The 27,172-nt window shown below is 37.4% G+C and overlaps 1 protein-coding gene across 1 annotated transcript; it reads right to left on the bottom strand.

The window, feature by feature from the left end:
• Nucleotides 12,105-16,399, bottom strand: LOC109847206. Its single transcript, XM_020416449.1, has 6 exons — nt 16,295-16,399; nt 15,576-15,657; nt 13,762-14,571; nt 13,536-13,695; nt 12,356-13,029; nt 12,105-12,241 (listed from the first exon to the last, which is right to left on the bottom strand). The coding sequence occupies exons 1-6, from the start codon at nt 16,397-16,399 to the stop codon at nt 12,105-12,107; spliced, it is 1,968 nt and encodes a 655-aa protein (XP_020272038.1).

Raw genomic sequence — 27,172 nt, 5'->3', positions numbered from 1 at the left:
TATCATGGAAAACTCAACTGCTGCTATTCCCAGCCCAGGTACTAGCAAGTTTAAATATTAGATAGCCAAAAGTTCCAAATAATTTCAATGGACACTATATATTCTTTACATTCACAAGGTATGGATATCTGAATTATCTATTTTATTATTCGTCTGTTATGGATGCATATCTTTTTTCAAATGTGTAATAAAGAGATTGGGAGACTGTGATTTAATCCTCCTGTGCATATTCGCCGATAAGATTGTGAATAGCTGCTGTTGGTTTGTGAGCGCACACGCGTCCACGCATACTATCACAATTTTCGGGTTATCTGCGTTTGGGTAAGGCAAGTACCTTCAGATAATTATATTTCATTTCTGCTTCAGACTCACCTGTAGGATTCTTGCAAGTATTCATGTAGCCGATCCTAAAGAATATTCTACTTAATGGAGGATAAAACACTTAAATAGAATTGAATAGCAAACCGGTATTCATGTTGTGGACAGCAAAACTTGGGGATAAAGGTAATGTTGTTTTTGTATACTTGTAAGCAGAATCTGTCGTCTGTATAGGCCCATATATCTCTAGTAGTTTGATATGTTCTAAGTGTAGCCTGGTGTTTCTATTCAGAAACAATCCTATATCTTAAGTGCACTTAACTAGCGTCCATTTGTCATATCAGTTTTTAGCCATTGGAAATGGGCTGGGCATTAGAGAGCAAATAAATAGCTGCAGATTATGAAGTGAAAATGTAGTACTCCAAAAACATAGTCCCATCGTTGGATATTGATGGAGAGATTGAATGGTTTATAATATAAGTACGATGAGTCAAGTGCAATATTGAATAGTCAATTTTGACAGTGGATTAAGCCAAACCACGTGTTGCACTCAGTTGACCCTAGGGCTTACATTATGCCAATAGGCTTGCGGGCCTAGGGTGTGACAGAAAAGACATAATGGGAGGTCATTAACTCGTTAAACAACGGGTACTATACAATGTGTTTAAAGTATATGTATTTGGAGTTTTTTTTAGAGGAGGAAATTCTGGAGCACTCTGTTTTTCTTCAACCATTTGTACGTATGTTACTTTCCAAGAATTATTTTCAAAAGAACGGTAATTTTTTTTCTAGTATCTGATTCTTTTTTAGGATACTATGTGAAATGGTTTTTAATTCTTAGTTAACACATAATTGTGTGCTGTCCATGTTACAACTGATTAGAAGAACATTGGGGACCATTTAGCTAGTAACATTAATTTCTTGATTTCTGTTCGGAATTCAGAAAAACAAGGTATGATAAGTATTAATTTTCTCGGTTAGATTCAAATTACTCAACATTTTGTTTATATTATTTTGGATGTTGGACGCTTTATACTAAGTTTCATATTGGTTGCCTTCAAAGGAACCTTATCTAACTTGCCTCATTGATGGAATCATGTACACATCTCCATTAGTTGGTTTTCTAAACTCGACCAGCTCTGCATTTTTGTTTTATATTTTTTTCTGGGTCTTTTTGATTGTATGTTTAGTTATCATTTGTAGCAAATATCTTGGAAGAAGTTCTATAGATACTCACATTACAGGTTTCTTGCTTCTTAGGGGTACGGGTCAATTATTGAGTTGAACTGACTCGGGTATAGAGAGGATAAAGAAAAAATGTAATTTTTTATTGATTCCTAGTAGAAATTATTGATAAAGATACAGCTACTGATATGGTATTCTAATTGTATGAGTATTTTTTATCTGTTTACGTCCTAGTGGCAATGTTAATATATATATGATGAACAATCACACTTAATTCAGATTGACAATTTTTTTAGGTTAATCCAGTATATAATATTTATTATAATTGTATATGAACGAATCTCTTTGATGGTGTATTTAATCCAGATCATGTTGAAAGTATGGTTGATATTGATTGTCATGCTTGGTCTTGTTGAAGTTCTGGTTACTTGCTTATTGTTTAAAATTTTTGATTTAACTATTCATGTCAGTCTCATATCTCTTAGTTTGGCGCCATGGATCATCGATCCGGTTTAAGTCTTGATTACTGAAAGGTGGTGGTATTTGATTGAGTCAAGCGAACTTAATATGTTTTGTTTTCTTTTGTAAGTTAGATTTTAATCTTATATATCATCTCATTGATCTTAATCCTAAATTGCTCTAATGCAAGTTACTGTAATTGACAACCCCCCCCCCCCCCCCCCCTCCACCCCCGGTATTTTTAACTGATTGATTCAGAAGTGATCTATGTGATATATTTGCACACATCCTTTTCTCTGCTATTTATATGGATGAAAATTTGTCTGATGCTCATGATACGCTTATTTTCTTGGTAAAACGGATACGTTGATTGAAGTTTAACATCAAGATTTGTGGCATCTTAATTCGATGCTATATATCTTGTGACAATCCTATGTGAGATGATCTTCGCGTTGCTTTGTGATATGTCGTGTTTTTTATTGCAGTTCTTTTGCTCCAGTGTCGATACTGCTGTTTGACTGATGAAAACTATTCCTCTTTCTTGGTTGTATGATGAGTTGATATCTATGTGCATAAAGTATGAATTATGCTATTATACCACTCTGCTACTGTTCTTATTGCTTTGGTGAGGGTTTATTGTAGTGAAGGTAGCAACATGACTTTGTTAATCTTTATCGCGGTCAAAATTGAAGCTGTCACGGTGATGGTTGAGACGCAGTTCTTCCATGCATCAATCAATCTCCGAGCTATCCAAGACATTGTGAGGTTATATTTTATAATTAAAACCTGCTCTATTCTGACCATTAATTAATTGCAGGACTCAGCACCCCCAGCATGGTTAGCTTTGCGGTTCCACCAAAAAAAATTTCAAAGACATGCAGGGTCTTTTTGGCTGACATGGCTCGGTGTGCGCGCAGAAGCCAAAACACAACCGATGGGTAGGGGTGTCCAAAAAGCCCGGAGCCTGTGCCCGCCGGTGCCCGGCCCGTGCCCGAGCCCTGTCGTGCCGGGGCCCGGCCCGGAAACCCGGGCAAAACCCGGTCCGGCCCGGGCCGGTGCGCCGTTGACTGAGCCCTGCCGGGCCCGGGCCGGGCCCGGAACAGTGCCAAATTGGGTACTGGGCTTCGAATGGCCGGGCCGGTCACCAAAAGGGACCGTTTTGCCGGCCGGCCGAACGTGTCACTTTCCGTGACCTTTGCTCGGCCGCGGTCAAATCTGGCCTAACGGGTCAAATAAAATTTTTTAAAAAAAATCAAACGGCCCGCCGGTGCCGCCCGCTCAGGCCGCGGGCCCGGCCGCCCGCGTTTGCCGGGCCGGGCCGGGCGGGATGGACACCCTACCGATGGCTTGGTATCTACCGGCCGCCGGGCGGGATGACAGCCCTACGATGGCTTCTGAGATTACCAAATCAAACATATACAGAGAGAAGACTAAACAATGCAAAATAACGACAAACTCAAACAACCAATTTTAACGTGTTCGGCAAGTTGCCTATATCCACGGGGCAAGAAGGGATGAGGTTTTCACTAATAGAGAAGAAAAATACAAACTGATACTACAAAATCACCACGAACTCACCATATTAATCTCACCAACAAAGCTCTAATTCTCTTCAAACAAAACCCTAACAATAGCTCAGAGAAATACCTCTAAATTGGTTCCTTAATATATATAGAATCCTAAACCAAAGCATACTAGGAATTCTAAAACCAAAATCAAAACAGATTAGATAATCCTAATAATAGTTACCAAAACAGATTAGAAATCCCAAAACATGTTAGCCAAAATTAATTAGGAAATATATTAGAAACCTCTATTCACAATTCTCCATATCGTGAGTTTCTTATCAAACTGAGCCGACACCAACCAAAACAAATACTCACATTATGCATCCAGTACGAAGTGAAAAAAACCACGACAACGGGACTCAATGCCACACAAAGTCGAGACCCAAACGAGAATGTGATCATAAATGACATGCCTACGTATCCTCTGTCTAAGGAATCAAACCTGCACGTCTTCACACTAATGGCCTCAAAGACCCTCAATCCATAGAGAGTTCTCAACTCTTCACCAACAAATTTGCGGCTGATATCTCCCCAATGCCCAAAGAAACAAACCAAACACTCCACCTGAGGTGAATCATACGGTCATATCAAAATCCAAACTAGTTCACCAGTGCACTCAATCAACCAACGCATCATCGCATCCAAATCCAATGATCCCCAAACGTGTGCACCTCGAGCTGAATTCCTATATACGATGCAGTATGATCCGGATGTATGTTGAGCTAAATCTTACTGCCAACGTGGAGTAGCATCCACCAGCACGCTGCTGTGAATGCCCAATTGATCTGATCAACACTTCCACTTCGCCGAGAGTCATGAATGTACATATCCTGAGCTCATACAAAAATGCAGAGTTACAAATCATAACGCATGAACGAGGCATTCTGAATCCTAAATGTGCAATCGATCAAATCTCATCATCTTCGATGGATCAATGCGTGGGCAATCCTTAACATCCGCGCATATCCAAAATCTGAAGCAGCTCCACCAGATTTAAAAATCTCCAAACGCATGCAGTTCGACAACTTATGACTAAGATGATCCAAATATGTCGAAGCTCCAAAACTCCTCTGCAACCCAATGTTCGACAACAAACGCCGATCACCTCTAGCAAGATCAACCCATCAAAACTTTGTATATTCTCATCTCGTTCGTCCTAATGTTCCTCTCCAATGAATGTATCCAAAACTGTCGTTGAGCACAATCACAAACGTAAGAATATGACCCTACCAAAAATCAGAACAACAGATCACCTTTCTGTCGAATACACTTCCTCCTCTGTTGTTTAAAGTTAGGACTTCAACAACGAAACTTGTTAGCAAGCCCACCAATAGCTAATAGAACAGTCCTCTAACTGCGATAAACCAAATACCGATTTACTCTCCAAGATGCCTTCCTTAGAAGTCCCATTAATGCCTGAATAAACACCACCTAAATACTTCCTCAATCAATGAGATATAGAGTGCCAAACTCACCTTCGGTAATCTGCTCAATACCAATGTGACTTCATAGGACTTTTATTGATGGTCAAACACTCTTCAACTAACATCTTACACCGTAGTTCAACATAATAACGATAATTCCAGCCTACAACTCCGTTCTTTCATTGGTAATATTAATTCATTAATATTATATAAATAACTATAAAATGTTTTTATATTGAAAACTTTAATGTAGTAAATAATAAAAATATATTAATGATTTAATATTTAATCATTTGAATACTTGACGTCAAATGTTGATAATATGTTTTATATTATATTTTATATAAGAATATATAAATTAGTTTTCATTATATCGAAACACTACTTAATTTTCTTTATTAACATGTAGCACTAGTTATTTCATTTATGTGATTGCACCAAGGTTTACTTCTGGTTATAGCCAGTCATCTAACTGCTTAGAATTATATATACAAGATTTGTAATTTAGTTTTATATCATATACAGCTTGTTAATAAAAATCTGAGGGTGATTTTTCTATCTCAAAGCAACCAAACAACCAATGCGGAACAAACGAAGATATAGATCATACAAACTGATAAGGAGAGATAACTCTAAAAGATCTCACCCCGCATGATCGGGATAACAGTAGATCCACAAATAAGAAAAATCCATCATTTATCAACCAATTGAAGCCTAACGAATTTTTAAAGCGATCTTACCTCCAATTAGCCCATAGCGAGTTAGCTCGAGCTCTGAACTGTGTGCGTGCGGAAGCAAAACAACCGATGTGCTATCGAGAGTACCAAATTCAAACAAACGCGAGGAAGGCCAAAACAATTCAATATAACGGCACAAACTCAAGACAATCAATTTGTTAAGTGTAGGTATTACGACAAGTGCCTAACTTTCACCGGCATAGCAGCAGATATGTGAAATATTTGCACACCTCCTTTTTCTCTGTATTTAATTGGTAGAAAATTTGGCTCATGCTCATGCATACGCTATTTTCTTGGTAAAACCGGATACGTTGATTGAAGTTTAGACATCAAGATTTGTGGCAAACTATTTTATTCGATGCATATATACTTGTTGACAATCCTTGTGAGAGATGACTTTCGCGTTCGTTTGTTGATATGTCGTGTTTTTTATTGCAGTCTCTTTTGCTCCAGTGTCGATACTGCTGTTTGACTGATGAAAACTATTCCTCTTTCTTGGTAGTATGATGAGTTGATATCTATGTTGCATAAAGTATGAATTAGTTCATTATACCACTCTGCTACTGTTTTCTTATTGCTTTGGTGAGGGTTTATTGTAGTGAAGTTAGCAACATGACTTTGTTAATCTTTATCCGGTCAAAATTGAAGCTGTCACGGTGATGGTTGAGACGCAGTCTTCCATGCATTCAACATATCTCCGAGCTTGATCCAAGACATTGTGAGGTATATTTAAATTAAAACCTGCTCTTATTCTGACCATTAATTAATTGCAAGGACTCAGCACCCCAGCATGGTTAGCTTTGCGGTTCCACCAAAAAAAATTTCAAAGGACATGCAGGGTCTTTTTGGCTGACATGGCTCGGTTTGTGCGCGGCAGAAGCCAAAAAACAAACCGATGGTAGGGGTGTCCAAAAAGCCCGGAGCCCGTGCCCGCCCGGTGCCGGCCCGTGCCCGAGCCCTGTCGTGCCGCAGGGGCCCGGGCCCGGAAACCCGGGCAAACCCGGGTCCGGGCCCGGGCCGGGTCGCCGTTGACGAGCCCTGTCCGGGCCCGGCCGGGCCGCGGAACAGTGCCCAATTGGGTACTGGGGCTTCGAATGGCCGGGCCGGTCACAAAAGTGACCGTTTGGCCGGCCGGCCGAACGTCACTTTCGTGACCGTTTTGGCCGGGCGGTCAAATCTGGCCTAACGGGTCAAATAAAATTTTTTAAAAAAATCAAACCGGCCCGGCCGGTGTCCGGCCCGCTCAGGCCCGGCCCGGGCCGGCCCGGTTTCGCGCGGGCACGGGCCGGGCCGGGGATGGACAGCCCTACCGATGGGCTTCGAGATACCAAATCAAACAAATACAGAGAGAAGACTAAACAATGCAAAATAACGGCACAAACTCAAACAACCAATTTTAACGTGGTTCGGCAAGTTGCCTATATCCACGGGGCAAGAAGGGGATGAGGTTTTCACTAATAGAGAAGAAAAATACAAACTGATACTACAAAATCACACGAACTCACCAATTAATCTCACCAACAAAGCTCTAATTCTCTTCAAACAAAACCCTAACCAATAGCTCAGAAAATACCTCTAAATTGGTTCCTATATATATAGAAATCCTAAAACCAAAAGCATACTAGGAATTCTAAAACCAAAATCAAAACAGATTAGAAATCCTAATAACATGTTACCAAAACAGATTAGAAATCCCAATAACATGTTACCAAAATAAATTAGGAAATATATTAGAAACCTGCTATTCAACAATTCTCCATATCGGTGAAGTTTCTTTCAAAACTGAGCCGACACCAACCAAAACAAATACCTCACTTATTGCATCCAGTACGAAGTGAAAAAAAACCACGACAACGGACTCAATCCACAACAAGTCGAGACCCAAACGAGAATGTGATCATAAATGACTGCCTACGTATCCTCTTGTCTAAGGAATCAAACCTGCACGTCGTTCACCAAATGGCCTCCAAAGACCCTCAATCCAATAGAAGAGTTCTCAACTCTTCACCAACAAATTTGCGGCTGATATCTCCCCCAATGGCCCCAAAGTGAAACAAACCAAACACCTCCACCTGAGGTGAATCAACGGTCATATCCAAATCCAAACTATGTCCACCAGCTGCACTCGAATCAACCAACTCATCATCTGCATCCAAATCCAAATGATCCCCAAACCGTGTCACCTCAGCTGGAATCCTAAACGATGCAGTATGATCCGGAGTATGTTGAGTAATCTTTATCCAACGTGGAGTAGCATCACCATCCACCCGCTGTGATATCCCAATGATCTGATCAACACTCTCCACTTGCCGAGAGTCAAATGTGACATACCTACTCATAACAAAATCAGAGTCTACAAACTGATAACCAAACGAGCATCTGAATCCTAAATGTGCAATCGGATCAAATCTCACATCCTCGATGTGATCAAATGCTGGGCAACCTAACATCCGACGCAACCCAAAATCTGAAGCAGCTCCACCAGATTTAAAATCTCCAAACGCAGCAGTCGACAACTTATGACTAAGATGATCCAAATATGTCGAAGCTCCAAAACTCCTCTGCAATCCAATGTTCGACAACCAACGCCGATCATCCTCTAGCAAGGAACAACCCATCAAAACTGTTATCTCATCTCGTCGTCCTAATGTTTCCTCTCCAATGAAGTATCCCAAACTGTCGTGAGCACAACACAAACGTAAGAAATGACCCCTACCAAAATCAGAACAACAGATCACCTTTCTGTCAATACACTTCCTCCATCTGTTGTTAACTTTTAGGACTTCACACCAACGAAACTTGGTTGCAACCCACCAATGCCTAGAACAGTCCCTAACTGCGAAAACCAAATACCGATTACCTCCCAATGATGCCTCCTTAGAAGGTCCCCAAATGCCTGAATAAACACCACCTAAAACTCCCATCAATCAATGGATAGAAGTGCCAAACTCCACCTCGGTCATCTTGCTCATACCAATGTGCTCATAGGACTTTTATTTGCAGGTCAAAGCACTCCTCAACAATCCATACACCGTATCAACAATCGAATATTCCAGCCTCAACTCCTTCTTTCTTGGTATATATTAAATTCATAAATATTAAATATATGTTATATTGAAAACTTTAATGTAGTAAATAATAAAAATATTTAATATTTAATATTTAATCATTTGAATACTTGACGTCAAATGTTTGATATATGTTTTTAATATATTTAATATTTATATATTTAAATTAGTTTTCATATGATCGAACACTACTTATTTTCTTTTATGAACATGAGCACTAGTTATTTTCATTTATGTGATTGCACCAGGTACCTTCTGTTATATGCCATCATCTAACTGCTTAAATATATTACAAGATGTATTTAGTTTTATCATTACCATTTGTTAATAAAATTGAGGGTGATTTTCTATCTCAAAGCACCAACAACCAATGCGGAACAAACGAAGAATAGATCCAAACTGATAAAGGAGAGATTAACTCTAAAAGATCTCACCCCGCATGACGGAAACGAGATCCACAAATAGAAAAAATCTCACATTTATCACCAATTGAAGCCCTAGACGAAATTTTTAAAGCGATCTACTCCTCCAAATAGCCCAAGCGTAGCTCGAGCTCTGATACTTGTTGTGCGTGGCGGAAGCCAAAACCAAACCGATGTGCTTCGAGAGACCAAATCAAACAAACGCCGAGAGAAGGCCAAACAATTCAAAATAACGGCACAAACTCAAACAACCAATTTTAACGTGGTTCGACAAGTTGCCTACGTTCACCGGGCAAGAAGGGGATAGAGTTTTCACTAATAGAGAAGAAGAATACAAACTGATATTACAAAATCACACGAACTCACCAATTAATCTCACAAACAAAGCTCTAATTCTCTCCAAACAAAACTCTAACCAATAGCTCAAGAAATACCTCTTTTCTGTGCTCCAAATATCCCCTTCGCCGCTCCCCAAACCTAAAACGTGTTCCTATATATATAGAAATCCTAAAACCAAAAGCATACTAGGATTTCTAAAACCAAAATCAAAACAGGTTAGGAATCCTAATAACCTGTTACCAAAACAAATTTGGAATCCCAATAACCTGTTACCAAAACAGATTAGAAATCCCAATAACCTGTTACCAAAATAAATTAGAAAACATATTAGAAACCTGCTATTCAACAATAACAAGTGGTATCAGAGCCCAACAAGTGGTATCAGAGCACAACAAACTGTTATTCTGTAATTAATATATCGTGTAAAATATTCCTTTGTTAAATGCTAGTAAGCATGCATGTGCATAATCCGTGTAAGCACAAAACAAGATATAAGCTTATACGATAAATTAGTTGAAAGTAATATTATGTTAATAATTATTATATGGTAAAATGAAGTGATTAGTGATTGTAGATGGAGGTGCATAGCTGTAATATCTACTCCATGTCGATCTCTTTTAACCTTCTCTTTGGACCTCTTTGACAAAATTGCTATCAATGTTCTTGTGGACTTCGACCTTGTGCTTTTGTAGACTTTTGCAGAAAAAGCGTGTCTAAACGTGTGGGCAAAAAAAAAGTTACTTCCATACGAGCTTTATTGGCATCGCTTTGAGACCCGTGATCCCATGTGCTCCTATGTACATATCTGTAACCTAGACTTCTACATCTAGTTTATTAGAGGAGATTCTGTGATCACTGCAGATTCATCATGAAATTTTATCTTATTTTTAATTGGTACAATATATACAATGCTTTCTCAATCAACGGGCTAAATGCTTTCTTCTTTCATCGTGTTTACACTTATATACACTTAAATTAAAAAAAAAGTAGCACATAAATATCTTTTTTATTGTGCACTGTTAGAATATTGTAAATGCCATTGAATAAACCAGCTATGACAAACATATACCTCAATAGAAATGAATGTAAATTTTAATAAAAAAATTTGAGGGTGGACATAGTATTAAATGTGATAATAAATAGGATCAATACAATTGTAATAATGTCATGTGCTAATTACATGAGAATATTAACTAACGTAAGCGCTAACGCGCCCGTTCTTTAAAACTTAGGCTATTAAAGTACTATTTTTTTACAACTTAGAACATTAAAATGCTATTTTTTTTACAGCTTAAGACATTTAGTTATAAAAATATTGAAACAATAGAGTATTTAAGTCCCTCTTAGCCCAATCAATGCTCTAAGTGGAAGATGCACTAAGATGAAAGGAAAAGAAATGTGCATGCGGTGACAACTTATTTAGCAAAATTAGTTATCATGGTGATATGCTGGTGATGAAGCCCAACCTACTACTCACATCAAAACATGCAAAAATCTCGTTATCGCATCTCTTGGTCGCTCATGTAGCTAGATAAACTGTCACTTCATAATTATCAAATTTGAAATAATACATGAACACTCTAAGTTCAAACTCATATTAGAGGACAATGCAATTTGCCTATAAATTAATCAAGGCTGATATTGGATCATCCAATACAAGAGATGCACAGTGACAGGATAGTAGATGGTTAAGGTAAATAGATTGGATCATTCATTACAAAACTTGCTTGCTGGTACCATCATCCTTTGTTGGAGCAGGCATGAACTAAGAATAAAACCAACCAAAGGAACAAATCTAGTAAGTCTTAAATACCAACTGTGTTCGTAAATCCCCAAGTCATACTATACAAGACACATGAGGTATATAGACTTTAAAGAGTACTGTCACTTGTGTTGATCTATCATGCACAGAAACAACACAGCTTTTTTCCTTATGGAAGAAAATAGCTTGTCAGACCTTGTGTTTTGTAAATGTAGTCATGCAAGGTTGCAGAAGAGACACAGGAGTTACCTTTTCTTTTTGGTGTCTTTATTAGCTCTCAGTTCTTGTTCTCTACTGTGCATTCTTGGCCTTAGTTCACTGTGGAGTCATTTATTAATATTGGTATATGTTACCTCTCACTCGTGTGCTGCACAGAGCAGAAGTTATATTCTCTATCGGTGTGCAGTGTCATCGGTGACCACCAAAAACACATAATACTATTTAATTTAAGAAATAAAGACAGCTATGTGGTACTAACAAAATTTATTCAAGAATAATTCAGCAAGGTTAAAAAACCGTTTAGATTTTTTTTTTTAGAGAAAAGGATGGATTATCACAAAGATAATCTAGTCAGCTAAATTAACAAAAAAAGGTTGTTACAAAAGAAGCATACACACCCCCAACCAAGAGTGTGTACTAACGTTCATGATCAAGGTTACACAGCAAAAGTAAACCCCAACACAAGTCTATATATAGCTATAGGTCTCTCCCACAAAAAGAAGACCATTATCAAAAACCAAAAACTAGAAGATTCACAACTAACCAAAGTTTTAAAACACCACCACCAGATAAGCTCAAAACAACACCTGAATTGAATGTGCATCATTCTAGCTGGATCACCTCATCACCCATGGCTCTGTTCTGTCTTCTATCTGCACCAATAGCTTGCATTCTATCAGCACTCCTTTTCCTCCTCCTTTCTTGTAGTCTGATAGCTCGAGCAGAGATTTTTTTAGAACCTAACCAAAATGATGAGAAGGTCATAATTTTGTTCAAAAGCTCAAGAGATTTTTTCCTTTTATTAGAAAAAAGTCTATCATTTCTTTCCTACCATACACACCAAACAATAGAACAAATGAAGACATCTCTTTTCATTTTGCCATTATCAATCTCTCCTGCTTTCAAATTATGCCACATCTCTTTCAGAGAATTCCAATTACAACCATCTTCAATTTTCAGCTTGAACAGAATTGATCTCCATATAGAGTAAACAAACTCACACTTAATGAATAAGTGCGTATGACTTTCTTCCAGCTTTGAACATAAGCAACAAATTTTTTCTAACTGTATTCCTTTTTTTTCCAACACATCTTTTGTATTCAAACCATGCCTGAAAGCTAGCCATACAAGAAATTTTACTTTCAGAGGAATAGGCAACTTCCATATATCTGCACAATCACATCTCAAACCTCCATCAATTAAAAAAAGATAATAAGATTTCACTGTGAAATCCCCTTTCAGATCCCACAACCACTTTCTTTTATCCTCTTTTTGCTCTAAACATATGGAATTAAGTAAATTCATTAGAGAGAAATACTGTGACACAAAAGTCCCTGTTAATTGTCTTTTAAATTGTAAATCCCATCTCCAGGTATCATTAACTTTCTTTCTCATACTACTCACAGTAGCAAAAGGAAAGGATGTATTAACAAATAAGGATGGATATATGGCTGCAAGAGTATGTGAATCTAACCATTTATCAAGCCAAAATAAAGTTTGATTTCCTTCTCCAACCTCCACTTGGGAACTGCAAATAAAGCTATCCATATTAGTAAAAAAATTTCTCCAAAAATGAGAAAGGTAAACTCTTCTAGAGTAAAAATATTCAGACCAATTGTTTTCAAAATATTTGTAAAAGCTAATTTGTTTCCACAGACTAAGTTTTCCATCAAACCATTTCCAGATCCATTTTCCTAACAAGGCTTTGTTCATAATTCTCAAATTGATAATCCCCAAACCACCACAGTATTTAGGTTTACAAACCTTTTCCCATTTAACCAAATTGGAATACCCTTTGTGATCCAAAGATCCAATCCATAAGAATCTTCTTCTTATTTTATCAATAATCCAAGAAGGAAATAAGAAGAAGGAAAGCCAAAAGAGTGGCATAGAGGAAAGGACTGGAAGAAGGAAAGCCAAAAGAGTGGCATAGAGGAAAGGACTGAGTTAACTAAAACTAATCTCCCTCCTCTTGATAATGTCTTTCCCTTCCATAATGCTAATCTCCTTTCTATTTTCTCAATTAAAGGAGACCAATCATCTTTTTTTAACTTTCCAGGCCTTAAAGGTACACCCAGATAAGTAATAGGAAATTTTCCACTTTTACAATTCAACATAGTGGCCAGATTCTGTTGAAGATCTTCATTATTCTCAAGAGCTATAAGGACACTCTTATTAAAATTTAATTTTAAACCTGAAGTAAGTTCAAAGCAATACAAAATCAGCTTCAAAACTGTCAATTGCTCTCTATTATTCTTACAAAAAATCAAGGTATCATCTGCATATTGAAGACAAAAAACCTTGTGAGTCATATTGATTGGACCTAATCCTTCAATAAGTTGAGATCCAACTGCTAAGGATAACATTCTAGTAAATGTATCAGCAGCTAGCACAAAAAGCAAAGGTGAAAGAGGGTCTCCTTGTCTAACACCTCTTTTGGACATAATCCATTTCCCTGGTTTATCATTGATTTTGATAGCTGACATGCCTTTATTTAAGCACATATTTACCCAGTTAATCCATTTTTCACCAATTTTTTTTGCTTTCAACACCTCCAAAATGAAATTCCAGTCTAACATATCATAAGTTTTTGCAAAGTCCAATTTTAGTAAAATTCCTCCTTTTTTATTATTTTGAAAACAGTCATCTATGATTTCTTGAGCTGCAACAACTCCATCAAGCAAAAATCTATTTTTAATAAAACCAGATTGCATTGGATCTATAAGCATCTCAAGCTTAGGATTCAGCCTATTGGTCAAGACCTTAGTAATAATCTTGTAAATTACATTTAAAAGACTGATAGGCCTGTAATCATTGACTGTACTAGCTTCATTTTTCTTTTGAATAAGAATAATGTGAGCATAGTTAATTCTATTAATTTCCAGTTTTCCTTCATAAAACTCCTCAAAAAGTCTCATTATATCCAATTTCACAACCTCCCAAAAGACTTGGAAAAAAATGGCAGAAAACCCATCAGGACCAGGGGATTTATCTCCATTCATATCAAAAATGGCTTTATGAACTTCCTCTTCAGAAAAAGGAATTTCAATATCATTGGGCTCCCAGTCAACTGTAGGAAAAAGACAATTCCAATCCAATTGACATCTATTAGACACATTTTGACCAAAAATCTGCTTATAATGATTTAAAAAAAATCTGTGCAATCCCATTTTCTGAAGTCACTTCAACATCATTATGTAATATCAGGTTATTCATTTTTCTGCCATTAGCAATTTTATGAAAATATGCTGTATTATTATCTCATTCCTCAAGCCAATGAGCCTTGGATCTTTGCTTCCACATTTGTTCTTCTTGAACAAGGATCTCATTTAATTGAAAAGAAATATGATTTTTTTTATCAACTCATCATCCTCTAAATCTCTGTTCTCTTCTATAACTTCCCATTCTAAGAGATTTTCTAATAAATCCTTCTTTTTTTGTCTGACACTATAGAATTTTGAATGTGTCCATTGTTTAATGCATTTTCTCATAAATCTCAATTTACCAACAATATTCTTGGTAGCCGAATCATTCCTGGGAGCACATTTCCACCAAATTGGTACATTGTTCATAAAATCCTCAGATCGCAGCCATATTTTTTCAAATCTGAAAATTTTAAAATGTTGTTGATTATCACCAAAATCAAAGCAAATGGGAGCATGATCTGATAATTGACTACTAAGACCTTGTTGTCTTGATAAAGGAAAAATATCTTCCCACTCAGAGTTGAAAAAAACTCTGTCAAGTCTAGCCATAGCAGGTGATCTTCTCTTATTTTTCCAAGTAAATTTTCTTCCATGTAGAGGGCTATCAATCAATTCCAATTCATTTATAATTTCTTTAAACTCTTCCATTTCTTTTCTATAATTTGTTTTTCCTTTTCTTTCTGCAGAGTTAATGGTTACATTGAAGTCTCCCACCACTACCCAAGGACCTAAAAGTCATTTTAACCTCTTTAAGCTCCTTCCAAAAAAGAGTTCTCTCTGTATTACAATGAGGACCATACACAGAAGATATAGTCCATTCAAAGCCATTTTTTTTTATTTTGAAGCTTCACAATCAGGACAAAATTACCCACAGCATCTTGAATTTTCCTCCATTTATTATTATCCCATCCAATCATAATACCACCAGAAGCCCCAATAGAAGGTAAACACTTCCAATCAAACACATTACCACCCAAACTCTTTAATATGTTGTGAGAAGAACAACTAATTTTTGTCTCTTGTAAACATATAATTTCAAATTTATTCAATTGGCAGAAATCCTTAACTCCAAATCTTTTTGAGCTCAAACCCAAACCTCTAACATTCCATGTAACTAACATTTGAATGTATCAAAACTCCACAAACAGATTAGAGTCTACTCAGAGGTAGCTCTCTCTTGTTCCATCAGCCTCATTTTTTTTATAGGATCAAAATCTCCCTGAGGCTCAAGAATAATAGCATATTTAGAAGCAATTTTTTGCAGCTGCTTATTAGAGCACACATCAAATAAAATAAGAACAAAATTAGATCCTAGAGAAGAGGAATTTTCACCTGAACCACTAGAAGAAGCCCCTGGAGTAAAATTTTTTATATCTTTCATTGCAGCTCTTGAAGTGGCCCTATCCAAAGCAGTCATAGGTTCCATATCCACAAATCTTGAACATCTTCTGACAAATGAGACGTTTGGATAAGTACCAGGTGGCAAAGAATTTAAAGGCTGAATTATAGGAATGTCATCTTCCTTCTCTTGACTTTCTTCATTGTTGAAGTGTGCTGGAAAATCTAACCATTTCTTTTGTGAATCACCTTATCCTCCCTATTGGGAGACTCATGAATCTCCTTTTCAACTTCTTTATCTTTATCTTTCTCACTATCTATCAGCATTTCAGCAGCATCTTCTGTCTCAGTCATCACTATCTGTTCTGGGTGTTGTTCACCAATATTATCTTCTGAAATACTTTCCCCCCAAACCCCCCATTCAGATTTCTATTTTTGATAAAAATCTTTTGCATTAGCCCATAATCTAGCAGCAGGAGAGCTCCATGGATTTTCTCTCCAATCTTGTTTAACATTCCATGAATTAGACTCAGAATCTTTCAAGGAAGAAGAACCAGTACCACTATCTCTTCTACCTTTAAACCACTTATCATTATAAGAACTTTGATTGTTGTCTTCCAATTGGTCCACTTTCTGTTTTTTCTTTTCTCCTTCAGCTTTTTCCCCCATTATAGACATAATAGAAACCTCAATGTTGTACTGATTTTTTCCAACAAAAACCTTCAATTTTTTAGGTATATCAATGTATTTTAAACAGCTGACCAGCAACACAGCATCCACAAATTCAGTACAAGCATTAGTTAATGAATCTAACTCAACAAGATCAGCAAAAGGTTTGACCATCTGAGCAAAAGATTCTTTATTCCATAAGTGAGGAGGAACATTTTTTAGTTTAATCCACACATAAGATTTCCTCTTCTCAACCACATTTCCTTCCCAGGCACTCCATCTTCTAAGTTTTATCTTACAAGATCTCAGAGATATTACCCCCATTCTTATTAACTCATCCATCTGTTTCCACGGTTGAATTTTAACCAACACTTCTCCATTGGTAAAAAACCTCACATCCCAATGCTTATTCATAGGAAAATAAGCTCTCAGATCTAACTCCAATCTTTCAAGAGAAATATTACCACCTTCAACAAAAGAAACTATAGCAAAGTTTCTAAACTTCTGAAAACCAGAATTAATTTCTCCTTCAAAATTTAAGACAGCAGAAGAGAAACGAGGACAGTCACCTGAGATTTTTAGCTCCGCTTCCAGATCTCCAAAATCTCTCGGCCCTTGATCTTGAAACATTGAAAGATTCTCATGAATTTTTTCTTCATCAACCGAGTCCAGAGTTCAGCATTTTCTGAAGGAAGATCTTGCTTGTTTGAAGAAGAAAAAGCAGAAGCAATTCTCTCCCTACGCCACTGCCAAGGGTTAGACTGATCAGATCTACCCCCTCGACCAGAAATCTGCCCAGATCTACCTCTAATGCCTCGACCTCCAAAATTACCAAAGCCTCCAGCACTTCGACCCCCAAAAAATCCACGACCTCCATTATTAGCCCCCCTTCCTCCATTTCCTCGACCTCTGATGTCAGATCTATCACTTCTTCTATCACTAACCCTACAATTTCTTGCCTCATGACCCATTCCTTGACAATGAAAGCAGACGATCGGATCTCTGCAATCTTTCGCCAAATTTCTTGCCTCATGACCCATTCCTTGACAATGAAAGCAGACGATCGGATCTCTGCAATCTTTCGCCATATGATTCGCTCCTCCACAACGAAAACACAAATGTTTCCTTCGAATGAGATCTGCAGAAAGAAAAGAGAGAGAAGCAAGAAATTTCTAGAAAGGCGGCGATTTAGGTTTTCTCTTAACAACGCTCACCCAATCTCCCTTATCAATATCGATCCTTAATTCTTCTTGAGATCTCCGTGAGGGATCAATCCCCACCGCAGATTTTAACCCAAGTTCATCAAATTTTAACCCAGGTTCATTAACTGTGGTTTTCTCAACCTGAGGGTCAAAATTAACCCTGGTCTCATGAACCCTAGATTCTTTGGACTGGGATAAATTGGGCTTGGGCTTTGAAACCAAAAGTGAATCAGAAATTAAAGATGGAGCAGTTTCCCCCCAAATCCTTTGAGCCACAAAATCGGTTGTCTCAATTGGCCCAAATTTTTTTTTCGAATTCTCCCCCAAAAACATCATACCAAATCCAAGAGAAAAGATCAAAAACAAAAGAAAACAGCAAAGAAACCCTTGATCAAACCTTCAACAAGAGATTGGAGATTTCTTGGAACCGCCCTAGATTTCTTGGATGCAGAGAAAAAAAATCGCCAAAAAAAAAAAACGTTTAAATTTACCCCTAAATGTGATCAAAGGTTGTCTCAAATGTAGAAAAGACAATAGAATGATTAAAATATCAATTACGTTTGGGGAAAGATAGAATGCACAATGAAAAGAGACATTTTGAAAATTGGTTACATGTTCTTCACAATTAATTAGCTGCAGATGGGCTCTGCTGTTGATCGAAATCTATTCATTCTCTTGTTGCGTACGTTATTATGGTGACAAGGAAATAAGGGACAGAAGAAGCTGCGCTTAGCGACGGCTAGCGAGGGGACATGTTATTGAGCGCGTGATATACATAGGAGAGAATTTTCATACACAGGCAAAGGGTCGTGTATTCTGATGTGACGGAAAAAAAAATCAATTCGTGTTTATTGATGTGACCCAAAAACATCATTTTTTGTATGTGTGGTATACAACCAACTCATCCTTCTAGATAATTTTGGAAAAATTGTGTATGACTCCAAAAATTAAAGTGAAATTTGTGTCAATGTCTCAAAAGCAATATCTTCATGTGTTGCAGCTCCTTTGCTTTTTTTTTTCCATTTGGTTCAACTCCAAAAAGTGTAACATATGTTGCAGCTCTCTTTAAGCAATTATTACCCCCCAACTCAACATAGATGTTGGCCTTTTTATTTTGATGATGTTTTAACAAATAATTTACGACTAATATTGTTTATCTAGTATTTATATTTTTGTATTTATTTTAGGTAAGCAATGAGTTGGAGGTTAGATGGATTGCGTCAAAACGGTCATATCAAATTAATGGAGGTTGGCGGAAATAGTGGATTGAAGCCTTGCAATTCAAGATGAAGATCCAAGTTTAAGCTTCGTCCATGTTACCAAGATAGAGCTTCATGAAGATCATTGCTTGGTGAATATAGCTTGGGATTTATACCGTGTGTGTTTAATACTTCAAGCTCAATATCATACACACACATTTTATTTATACACATCTCATTTGTTTCATATTCTATTGTATTTGCAAAAGTATTATGTTTTTAGTTTATAGACTTAACAACAATAGTTTATATCTTTTATCAAGTCTATATAATCATTTTATAAAGTTTCAAAACATGGTTTAGTCATTTTGACAAAAACAAGTGTTGTTCGTTTTCATATTTTAGACTATTTTGAAAAACGATGAGTTTTCACAAATGGGGAATGCAAATTAAAAAATTCTTTTTGTAACATGTTCATTATCATGTTTACAATTATTTTCTAAAGTTTTACATTTTCTAAATTTATTTGCTATTTTTAAAGGCACTTCAAAAATCAGATTTTCTGTTTTAAGCAGGCTGATATTGCGTTATCAGTCGACTGATGAAAGTGTTCAGTCGACTGATTAAAACACCTGGAATCATCAATAATTTTTGTTTTTATGTTGGTCGACTAATGAGCTGGAAAATGTCTATAACGGTCAGCTCATCAGTCGACTGATAAAACCCGTCAGTCGACTGATATTGTAACGACTATTTTTTTATTTCTGTTATTTTTGTCTTTTAGCTGATTTTGTTGGTTTCTTTTTGGCTTTGGGGTTTCCTATAAATACCCCCACATATCCTCAGTTCTAAATAAATCCAAAAAAGTTTCTAAACAAGTTTTTAAGTGTGGTTTAAGTTTTGTTTAAAGTTTGTTTACAAGTTTGTGAAAAAAATTTCACAAGAGCTAGAGGAGATCATCATTTGTGTTTGGGCTTTCAACTCTTTGTTTACGATTTTTTTTACGATGGAGATCATCATAATTTCCATAAGCTAGTTTTTACGATTGAGTTTATATTTGATTTCTACTCTTTGTTTACACACACAACCATTGAGCTTATTGTATTTGCATACATAGTTTAATTTGGGGTCGTGGGTTTGTGACTTAGAGTGTGAGCTTAATTGTGTTCTCATCCAAATTAGAGAGCAACCATTTGTTGTAGAGAGTCTAATTATGGGATACACTTTGTAATTCATTTGTACACCGAGAGGAGTGTGTGGTGAGAGACGGGGTCATCCCAAGAGGAGTGGCGTCGGTAGTAAAGTCTAGAGAGAGGTTATAAATCTGAGCACTTAAGGGAGACACGGGCTAGAGACCAACACTTAGAGGGTGTAGAGTGTGATTGCAAGAGTGTTGATTGTAAAGTTTTCGGTGAGCTAGAAAACTGAGTGTGATGTGTAAACGTTTTCGGGTGAGCGTTAAAAACCCAGTGTGATAGTGGATTTCTCACCGGGAGTGGGGAACGGAAACGTAGGACGAAAGATCCGAACTCCGTGATCATATTACTTGTTTGAGTTTGCATTGACACACTCTTTTTGTTCATATTTTAGCCATTGTCTCTTTGTTTATATTGTCCACTATTTTGTTTACCCTTGTTTATATTGCTTATCCTTGCTAATAATTCATTGCATATCTTATTTGCTAACTTGTTAATAAGTTTTTAATTAGCATTAAATCGGATTAGATTGACATAAACCTTATTCACCCCCCTCTAGGGTTCTTTCCTAGTGGTATTAGGGTGCTTTCAATTAGTATCAGAGCTTGGTACTCTTTGATTTAAAGTTTAATCGCCATGAGTTAAAGATCCAAGTTATCTTATTTTGCTATTCTTGTTTTGATTTTATTTGTCATCTTGCTTGCATATACATATATATATTATGGATATGAATGGTGTATCTTGTTTAGGCTATGATCCAAATGTTGCTCCTAAATTAAATGTTTCTCCTATGACCAATGATTTCTAGATTTAATATATTTGTTATATCTTAATATTTCAATTTATGAGAAATTATAGATGATGCTTACATTGTACCCATTACGGAGAAATCCAAATAGAATAAAAATGATCAAAGAATGTTTACAATGAATAAACTTTGTTAGAATTTATGCGTAACACTTTTGATTCATCTTTTTCTAACAAGCTTGATTCTTTTGATAGTGCTTACAAACCGTGGAAATTTATAGAAGTACATCAATGAGACTTAGAGGCGACCCGACAAGCTTTGGAGGCTTCCTCTTCAAGTTCCATTGGAGCATCATGCACATGTCCACTAGGGGATAACCCTAGTGTGGTAAGCGATTCAGAATCCGAATGTGATTTATCTATTAATGAACTCGCTTGTGTAGATGATAGATTAATGCATGCCTACACTAAGTTGTATAATAATTTTATAAACTTAAAAAGCAAGCATATAGAGCTAAAATCCGATCATGAGTTATTAGCTTCTAGTTTGAAAATATTTCTAATGATAATGTGATCCTTAAAGAAAATAATGAGAAATTAAAATTGGATCATATTGCTTTGACTTTAAACATTGCTAACTTAACTTATAAAAGAGATAATGCCATGCTAGAAGTAAAAAATATGAAAAATAAGGTTAGCTCTTTTGCTAACAATCACATTTGCTCTACTTCTAACAACAATGTTTATGTGCATAATGATGAGTTGAATCATGTTAAAAATAGAATATCTTCTTTAGATTCAACCCTTAATTCATGCATTGTTAATCATAAGAAGCTTGTGGATATGTGTGTGAAGTCTAGTGTAAAGTCATCCACTCATTATGCACACATATATAGCAAAATTTACAAATGTTCTATTTACGACCGTAAAGACCATCTAGCTAAATTTTGTTATGATGTACACAAACATAACAATGCTAATGATCATTGTGTACCTCATCAAGTTTTTTCATCACATATACATATACATTCACACACTCATAAAGTTCATCATAAGCATGCTCATGTGTTTAAATGTGATTATTGTGGTCATTTTGGTCAGTTGGCCAAATATTGTTTTGATTTGAAAAAGCATTCAAGTTTGCCAAATTTTTTTAGCAGACCACATGTTTATATATGTAATGTTTATGGTAGATTTGGCCACTTAGGAAAGTTTTATTTTAATAATGTTTCACATTTGCTAAGAGCTTCAAATAAATTACCTTTTTTTGGAAATGTTCCTCGTGCACATCCATATGGTCCACAAAAACAATTGGGTATTTTTTAATGCACATATTGCAATAGAAAGAGTCATTTGCATACATATTGTTATGACCGGGCTAGTGCACCACATGCGCCCAAAAAGGATCATTATGTTCAAACAAAGAACCACAGGCGTGCGTTCAATCAAAACCCGACCCTTGTTAAACTCTTGTTTAAAAACTTCTTGGATGATTTTGGTAGTTGGGGTTTGAGGGGTTTATATAGGAAGAGAAACCAACAGCAAAACCCCCAACCAAATCCCCCAAAAACCCAAAAAAAGATTTTTTAACAAAAATAGTCGTTGGCCAAATGGCGGTCGACCGTGGGAAACTCGCGGTCGACCGTGAGCAACAAAACAACAGAACTATGGCTCAGGACAACACTCGGTCGACCGCGACGGTCGACCATGAAAACTTACGAACAGACGGTCGACCGTCACGACCGACCGTAAAAGTTTCTGCTGGCTCCTGAGGAAAAAACATTAGCACGATCGACCGTGGCGGTCGACCGCGAACTGATACATGAAAATACAGGTTTTGAAAGTTGTTGTCTGATTTTAAAACCCTGTTTAAAAATATCAAATAAATTCCAAAAATTATAAAACTTTGAGAAATGATTTCTGATTTTAAAACCCTGTTTAAAAATATCAAATAAATTCCAAAAATTATAAAACTTTGAGAAATGATTGTAGACATGATAATAAACATGCTACAAAAACTGGTTTTTAAAAAGAACCTCCCAAATAAAAAATATCATTATTTTACAAAGTAGTCCAAAATATGAAAATATAAACATACGAGTTTTGACATTTTAGCTTAATCATGTTTTAAAACATTACAAAATGATTATATAGACTTAATAAAAGATGTATATAATTATTATTAAGTCCATAAACAATGAATATAGTATTTTCACAAATACAATAGCATATGAAACATATGAGTATGAATATGAATATATATTTGTTTCATATCTATGAAATTAAACCAAACCAACTTATCCACATAAAAACAAACATGTATGAATATAAATATTTATTTATATGCTTGTAAAAACTTTGTTTGTGGATAAACCAAAATGTGTACATATATATATATAACTATATATATATACATAGAAACCAATAAAATATGTGTGTATATGATATTGAGCTTAAAGTACTTAACACATATATTATAAACTCCTAAACTAAATTTTACCCAAGCTTGTGATCTTCAACGAAGCTCTATCTTGGTATACTTACGGATGAAGCTTAAACTTGAATCTTTAACTTGAATTGCGTAGGCTTCACTCCACATTCCGCCAACCTCCATTTGATATGATCGTGAATGCTTGATTCCATCCAACCTCCAACTCGTTGTTTGTCTAGAATAAATATGAAAACACAAACACTAGACAAACAACATTAGAAGTAAATTGTTTATTAAACATCATCAAAACAAGAAGGCCAACAATCTCCTCCTTTTTAATGATAACAAACAATTTATAAAAATGATATATCCATGAAAGGAAATGAATATACAAAGTATAATATATCATGCATATAAACAAGAAAGAATATACTCACAATATTTAGTGTAGGCATGCATTAATCTATCAATTGTTACACCCTAGAGGGGAGTGATTAGGGTGATTAGGGACTTATGCTAATCTAATCCGATTTTATGCCAATTAAAACTAATTCAAAAATTATTCTTGCAAGATAGATATACAATATGATATGAATAAGAATATGCAATATGAACTAAACGATATATCCTAGCAAAAAGGATATATGCATGAAAGGAAATGAATATACAAAGTATAATATATCATGCATATAAACAAGAAAGAATATACTCATAATATTTCTCCTCCTTTGACAACATTATAGGTGTAAATTTTGATCTCCCGAAAACAGGGAACTTCGTTTGTATTGATAAGAACAGCTTATTACAAACTAATAATCAAATGTTTATAACATAAGCGGAGGGAATGCCCTCCTTGTTTAACGTGGGTTCCTCGGTGGCGATAGGACGCCTCGCTTGGTGCTCGTACCGAGTCTGCTTCCCTTGGATGATCCGATCGAAGTTGCTGCCAGAGCTTCAGTTCTCAAATGAGGGAGCCTTTGGCAAAGGTCCAGGTTCAACCTTTGGGAGATTAGCCAGCAGAATATGCAACATCCAATCCCCTCTTCATGCTGGCTGAAGATGGGTTTTAATAGGCAAGGGATGGCATGGGCCATCCCTTGATTCATGGGATTTGACCACTAATAGAGGTGAGGAAGCCAGCCACCCTAGCTGTGGGATGTGACCACTTAGGGGGTCCTGTCAGCCGCCCTAGCTGTGGGATGTGACCACTTAGGGGGTCCTGTCAGCCGTCCTATTCTTACTAGGTGAGGAGCGCCATGATTTCTCCCTTGATTTGTGGGATTTGACCACTGATGTAACTGTTTCCATACTCCAAGTGGGCAGTTGACAGTGAGCTGGCGAGTCTGCAGCTTGGGTCTGCAGGCGAGCTGGGAACTACAGGCAGAACTTGGGTCTGCAGGGTCGGAGCTTGTAGGCGAGGCTGAGTCTGCAGCGAGCTTGGGACTGCAGCAGACTTGGGTCTGCAGGCGAGAGCTTGTAGGGTGACTGGGGATCTGGCAGGAAGCTGTGATTGCAGGCAGACTTGGGTCTGCAGGCGAGCTGGGTCTGCAGGCGAGCTCGAGTGTGCAGGCGAGCTTGTGACTGCAGGCAAATTTAGGTTTGCAGGCGAGCTTGCAGGCGAACTAGGTCTGCAGGAGAGCTCAGGTGTGCAGGCAGACTTGGGTCTTGATCGTGCAGGCGGAATTCGAGCTGCAGGCGAGCTCCTGAGCATGGATCGAAGAATAGGCCGTAACTTTCAAACCGTAAGTCGGAATTGGATGAATTATATATAAAAATCGCCTATCTCGACGAGATGGAGCCATCCGAACCGAGCCAAAGGCTTCGGTTCGCTTCTTCCATTTCGCCAAATTCCTTACGGTTTGGGAGATATCTGCGTTTCCCCCTTTTTATCAGTGTTTTTCCCCTTTTTGCTATTTCGGGCGAGGTTTTAGCAGTTTGTTCTGAACTTATCTGATAAGGATTTAAAGGTAATTTTTATTGCCTACAAAGCCCCCTCCAAAGTTTTCAGACCTGAATCAGGCCGGATGTGGTCTGGAACACTTTGGATATGAAGACCTGTAAGGTGATCCCTGCTCAGATGGATTGAGGAGCCCTCCAACGAGCTCGGTGAAGTTGATCTCTTCACTCGCAGCTGATGATCGCCTTCTAGGATTTTGAGCAAACCCTCAGCTATCAACGGACTTGATTCGTCTTTACCAACTGCCGTTTGAGTTGGACTAGCCATGATCTTGCCCTTAGCATGGTAAGTTGTCGAGGAGTTTCTCTTAGGCTCAATGCTAAAATTTCTCCTCTATCCTTAGCCTTTCGAGGCGTTTGGATTAAGAGAGTAGGGAGCAGTTTAACCTCGTATACCAGTCGGAAGGTAGGAGCAGTTTAGACTCATGCACCAGTTGGAGTGAAGGAGCAGTTTAGCCTCGTGCACCGGTTGGAGGAAAGGAACAGTTTATACTCTTGCACCAGTGGGAGTATAAGGGGACAGTTTAGACTCATGCACCAGTTGGAGTAAAGGGAACAGTTTATACTCGTATACCCGTTTGAGTCTAGGGAACAGTTTATACTCGTATACCCGTTGGAGTCTAGGGAACAGTTTATACTCGTATACCCATTGGAGTCTAGGGGGGAAGCTTATCTTCTCTTAGGGCAAAGATAAAGGCGAACCCTGATTTGTCTTCTCTTGGGGCAAAGACGAACCCTGAAATAGCAGCACATCGCATAGTAGGCCACTATCAAACAACAACGCCTTTTATGGGAAAGACGGTGCTGGGAGAATCAAATCGTTCAGGGACGTATGAGTATGACGACTGATCGGACAACGTCATTGGCGGGAATGACGGTGTCGGCTATCAGAGGTAATCGTTAACATGATAGGAATTGCCGCGATCGGAGCGACTTTGAGGACCTACCATCCTTTTGAAGAGGATTGGTAAGTTGATTTTGTCAGAGGTGTAGTGTTAACATAATAGTGGGAGTTTATTGCGATTTGAGCAACTCTATGGACCTACCATCCTATTGAAGAGGACTGGTAAGTTGATTTGTCAGAGGTGACCGTTAACATGACAGTGGGGGTCCAGCCATCCTATTGAAGAGGATTGGTGGGGGATTGTGGCTTTGGTTCTAACTATCTGAAGGATTGACCAAGTGGGAGTTTGATGCAACCCACCTGAACTGCTAGTCTCGCCTGTTTCGAGCGGTTCGCCATAACCGGGAACCTGGCTCAAGAAGTGGGGCTCGCCTAAACTGTTAAACTTGCCTGATTTGAGCGGTTCGCCGAAACTGGGAACCTGGCTCAAAGAGATGGAGCTCGCCTAAACTGTTAGGCTCGCCTGATTTGAGCGGTTCGCCCGTACTAGGAACCTGGCTCAAGAAGTGGAAGTATAGGGAATAGTTTAACCTCTTATACCAGTTGGAGGATCAGAAGAAGCAGTTTATACTCGTGTACTTGTCGGAGTGTTAAGGGAGCAGTTTAAACTCATGCACCAGTTGGAGTGTCAGAAGAAGCAGTTTATACTCGTGTACTTGTCGGAGTGTTAAGGGAGCAGTTTAAACTCATGCACCAGTTGGAGTGTCAGAAGAAGCAGTTTATACTCGTGTACTTGTCGGAGTGTTAAGGGAGCAGTTTAAACTCATGCACCAGTTGGAGTGTCAGAAGAAGCAGTTTATACTCGTGTACTTGTCGGAGTGTT

The sequence above is a fragment of the Asparagus officinalis genome, chromosome 7, assembly GCF_001876935.1.
Source record: "Asparagus officinalis chromosome 7, Aspof.V1, whole genome shotgun sequence".
Classification (NCBI taxonomy): domain Eukaryota; kingdom Viridiplantae; phylum Streptophyta; class Magnoliopsida; order Asparagales; family Asparagaceae; genus Asparagus; species Asparagus officinalis.
The sequence above is the reverse complement of the archived record's forward strand: the minus strand, read 5'-3'. Positions and strand labels throughout refer to the sequence as shown.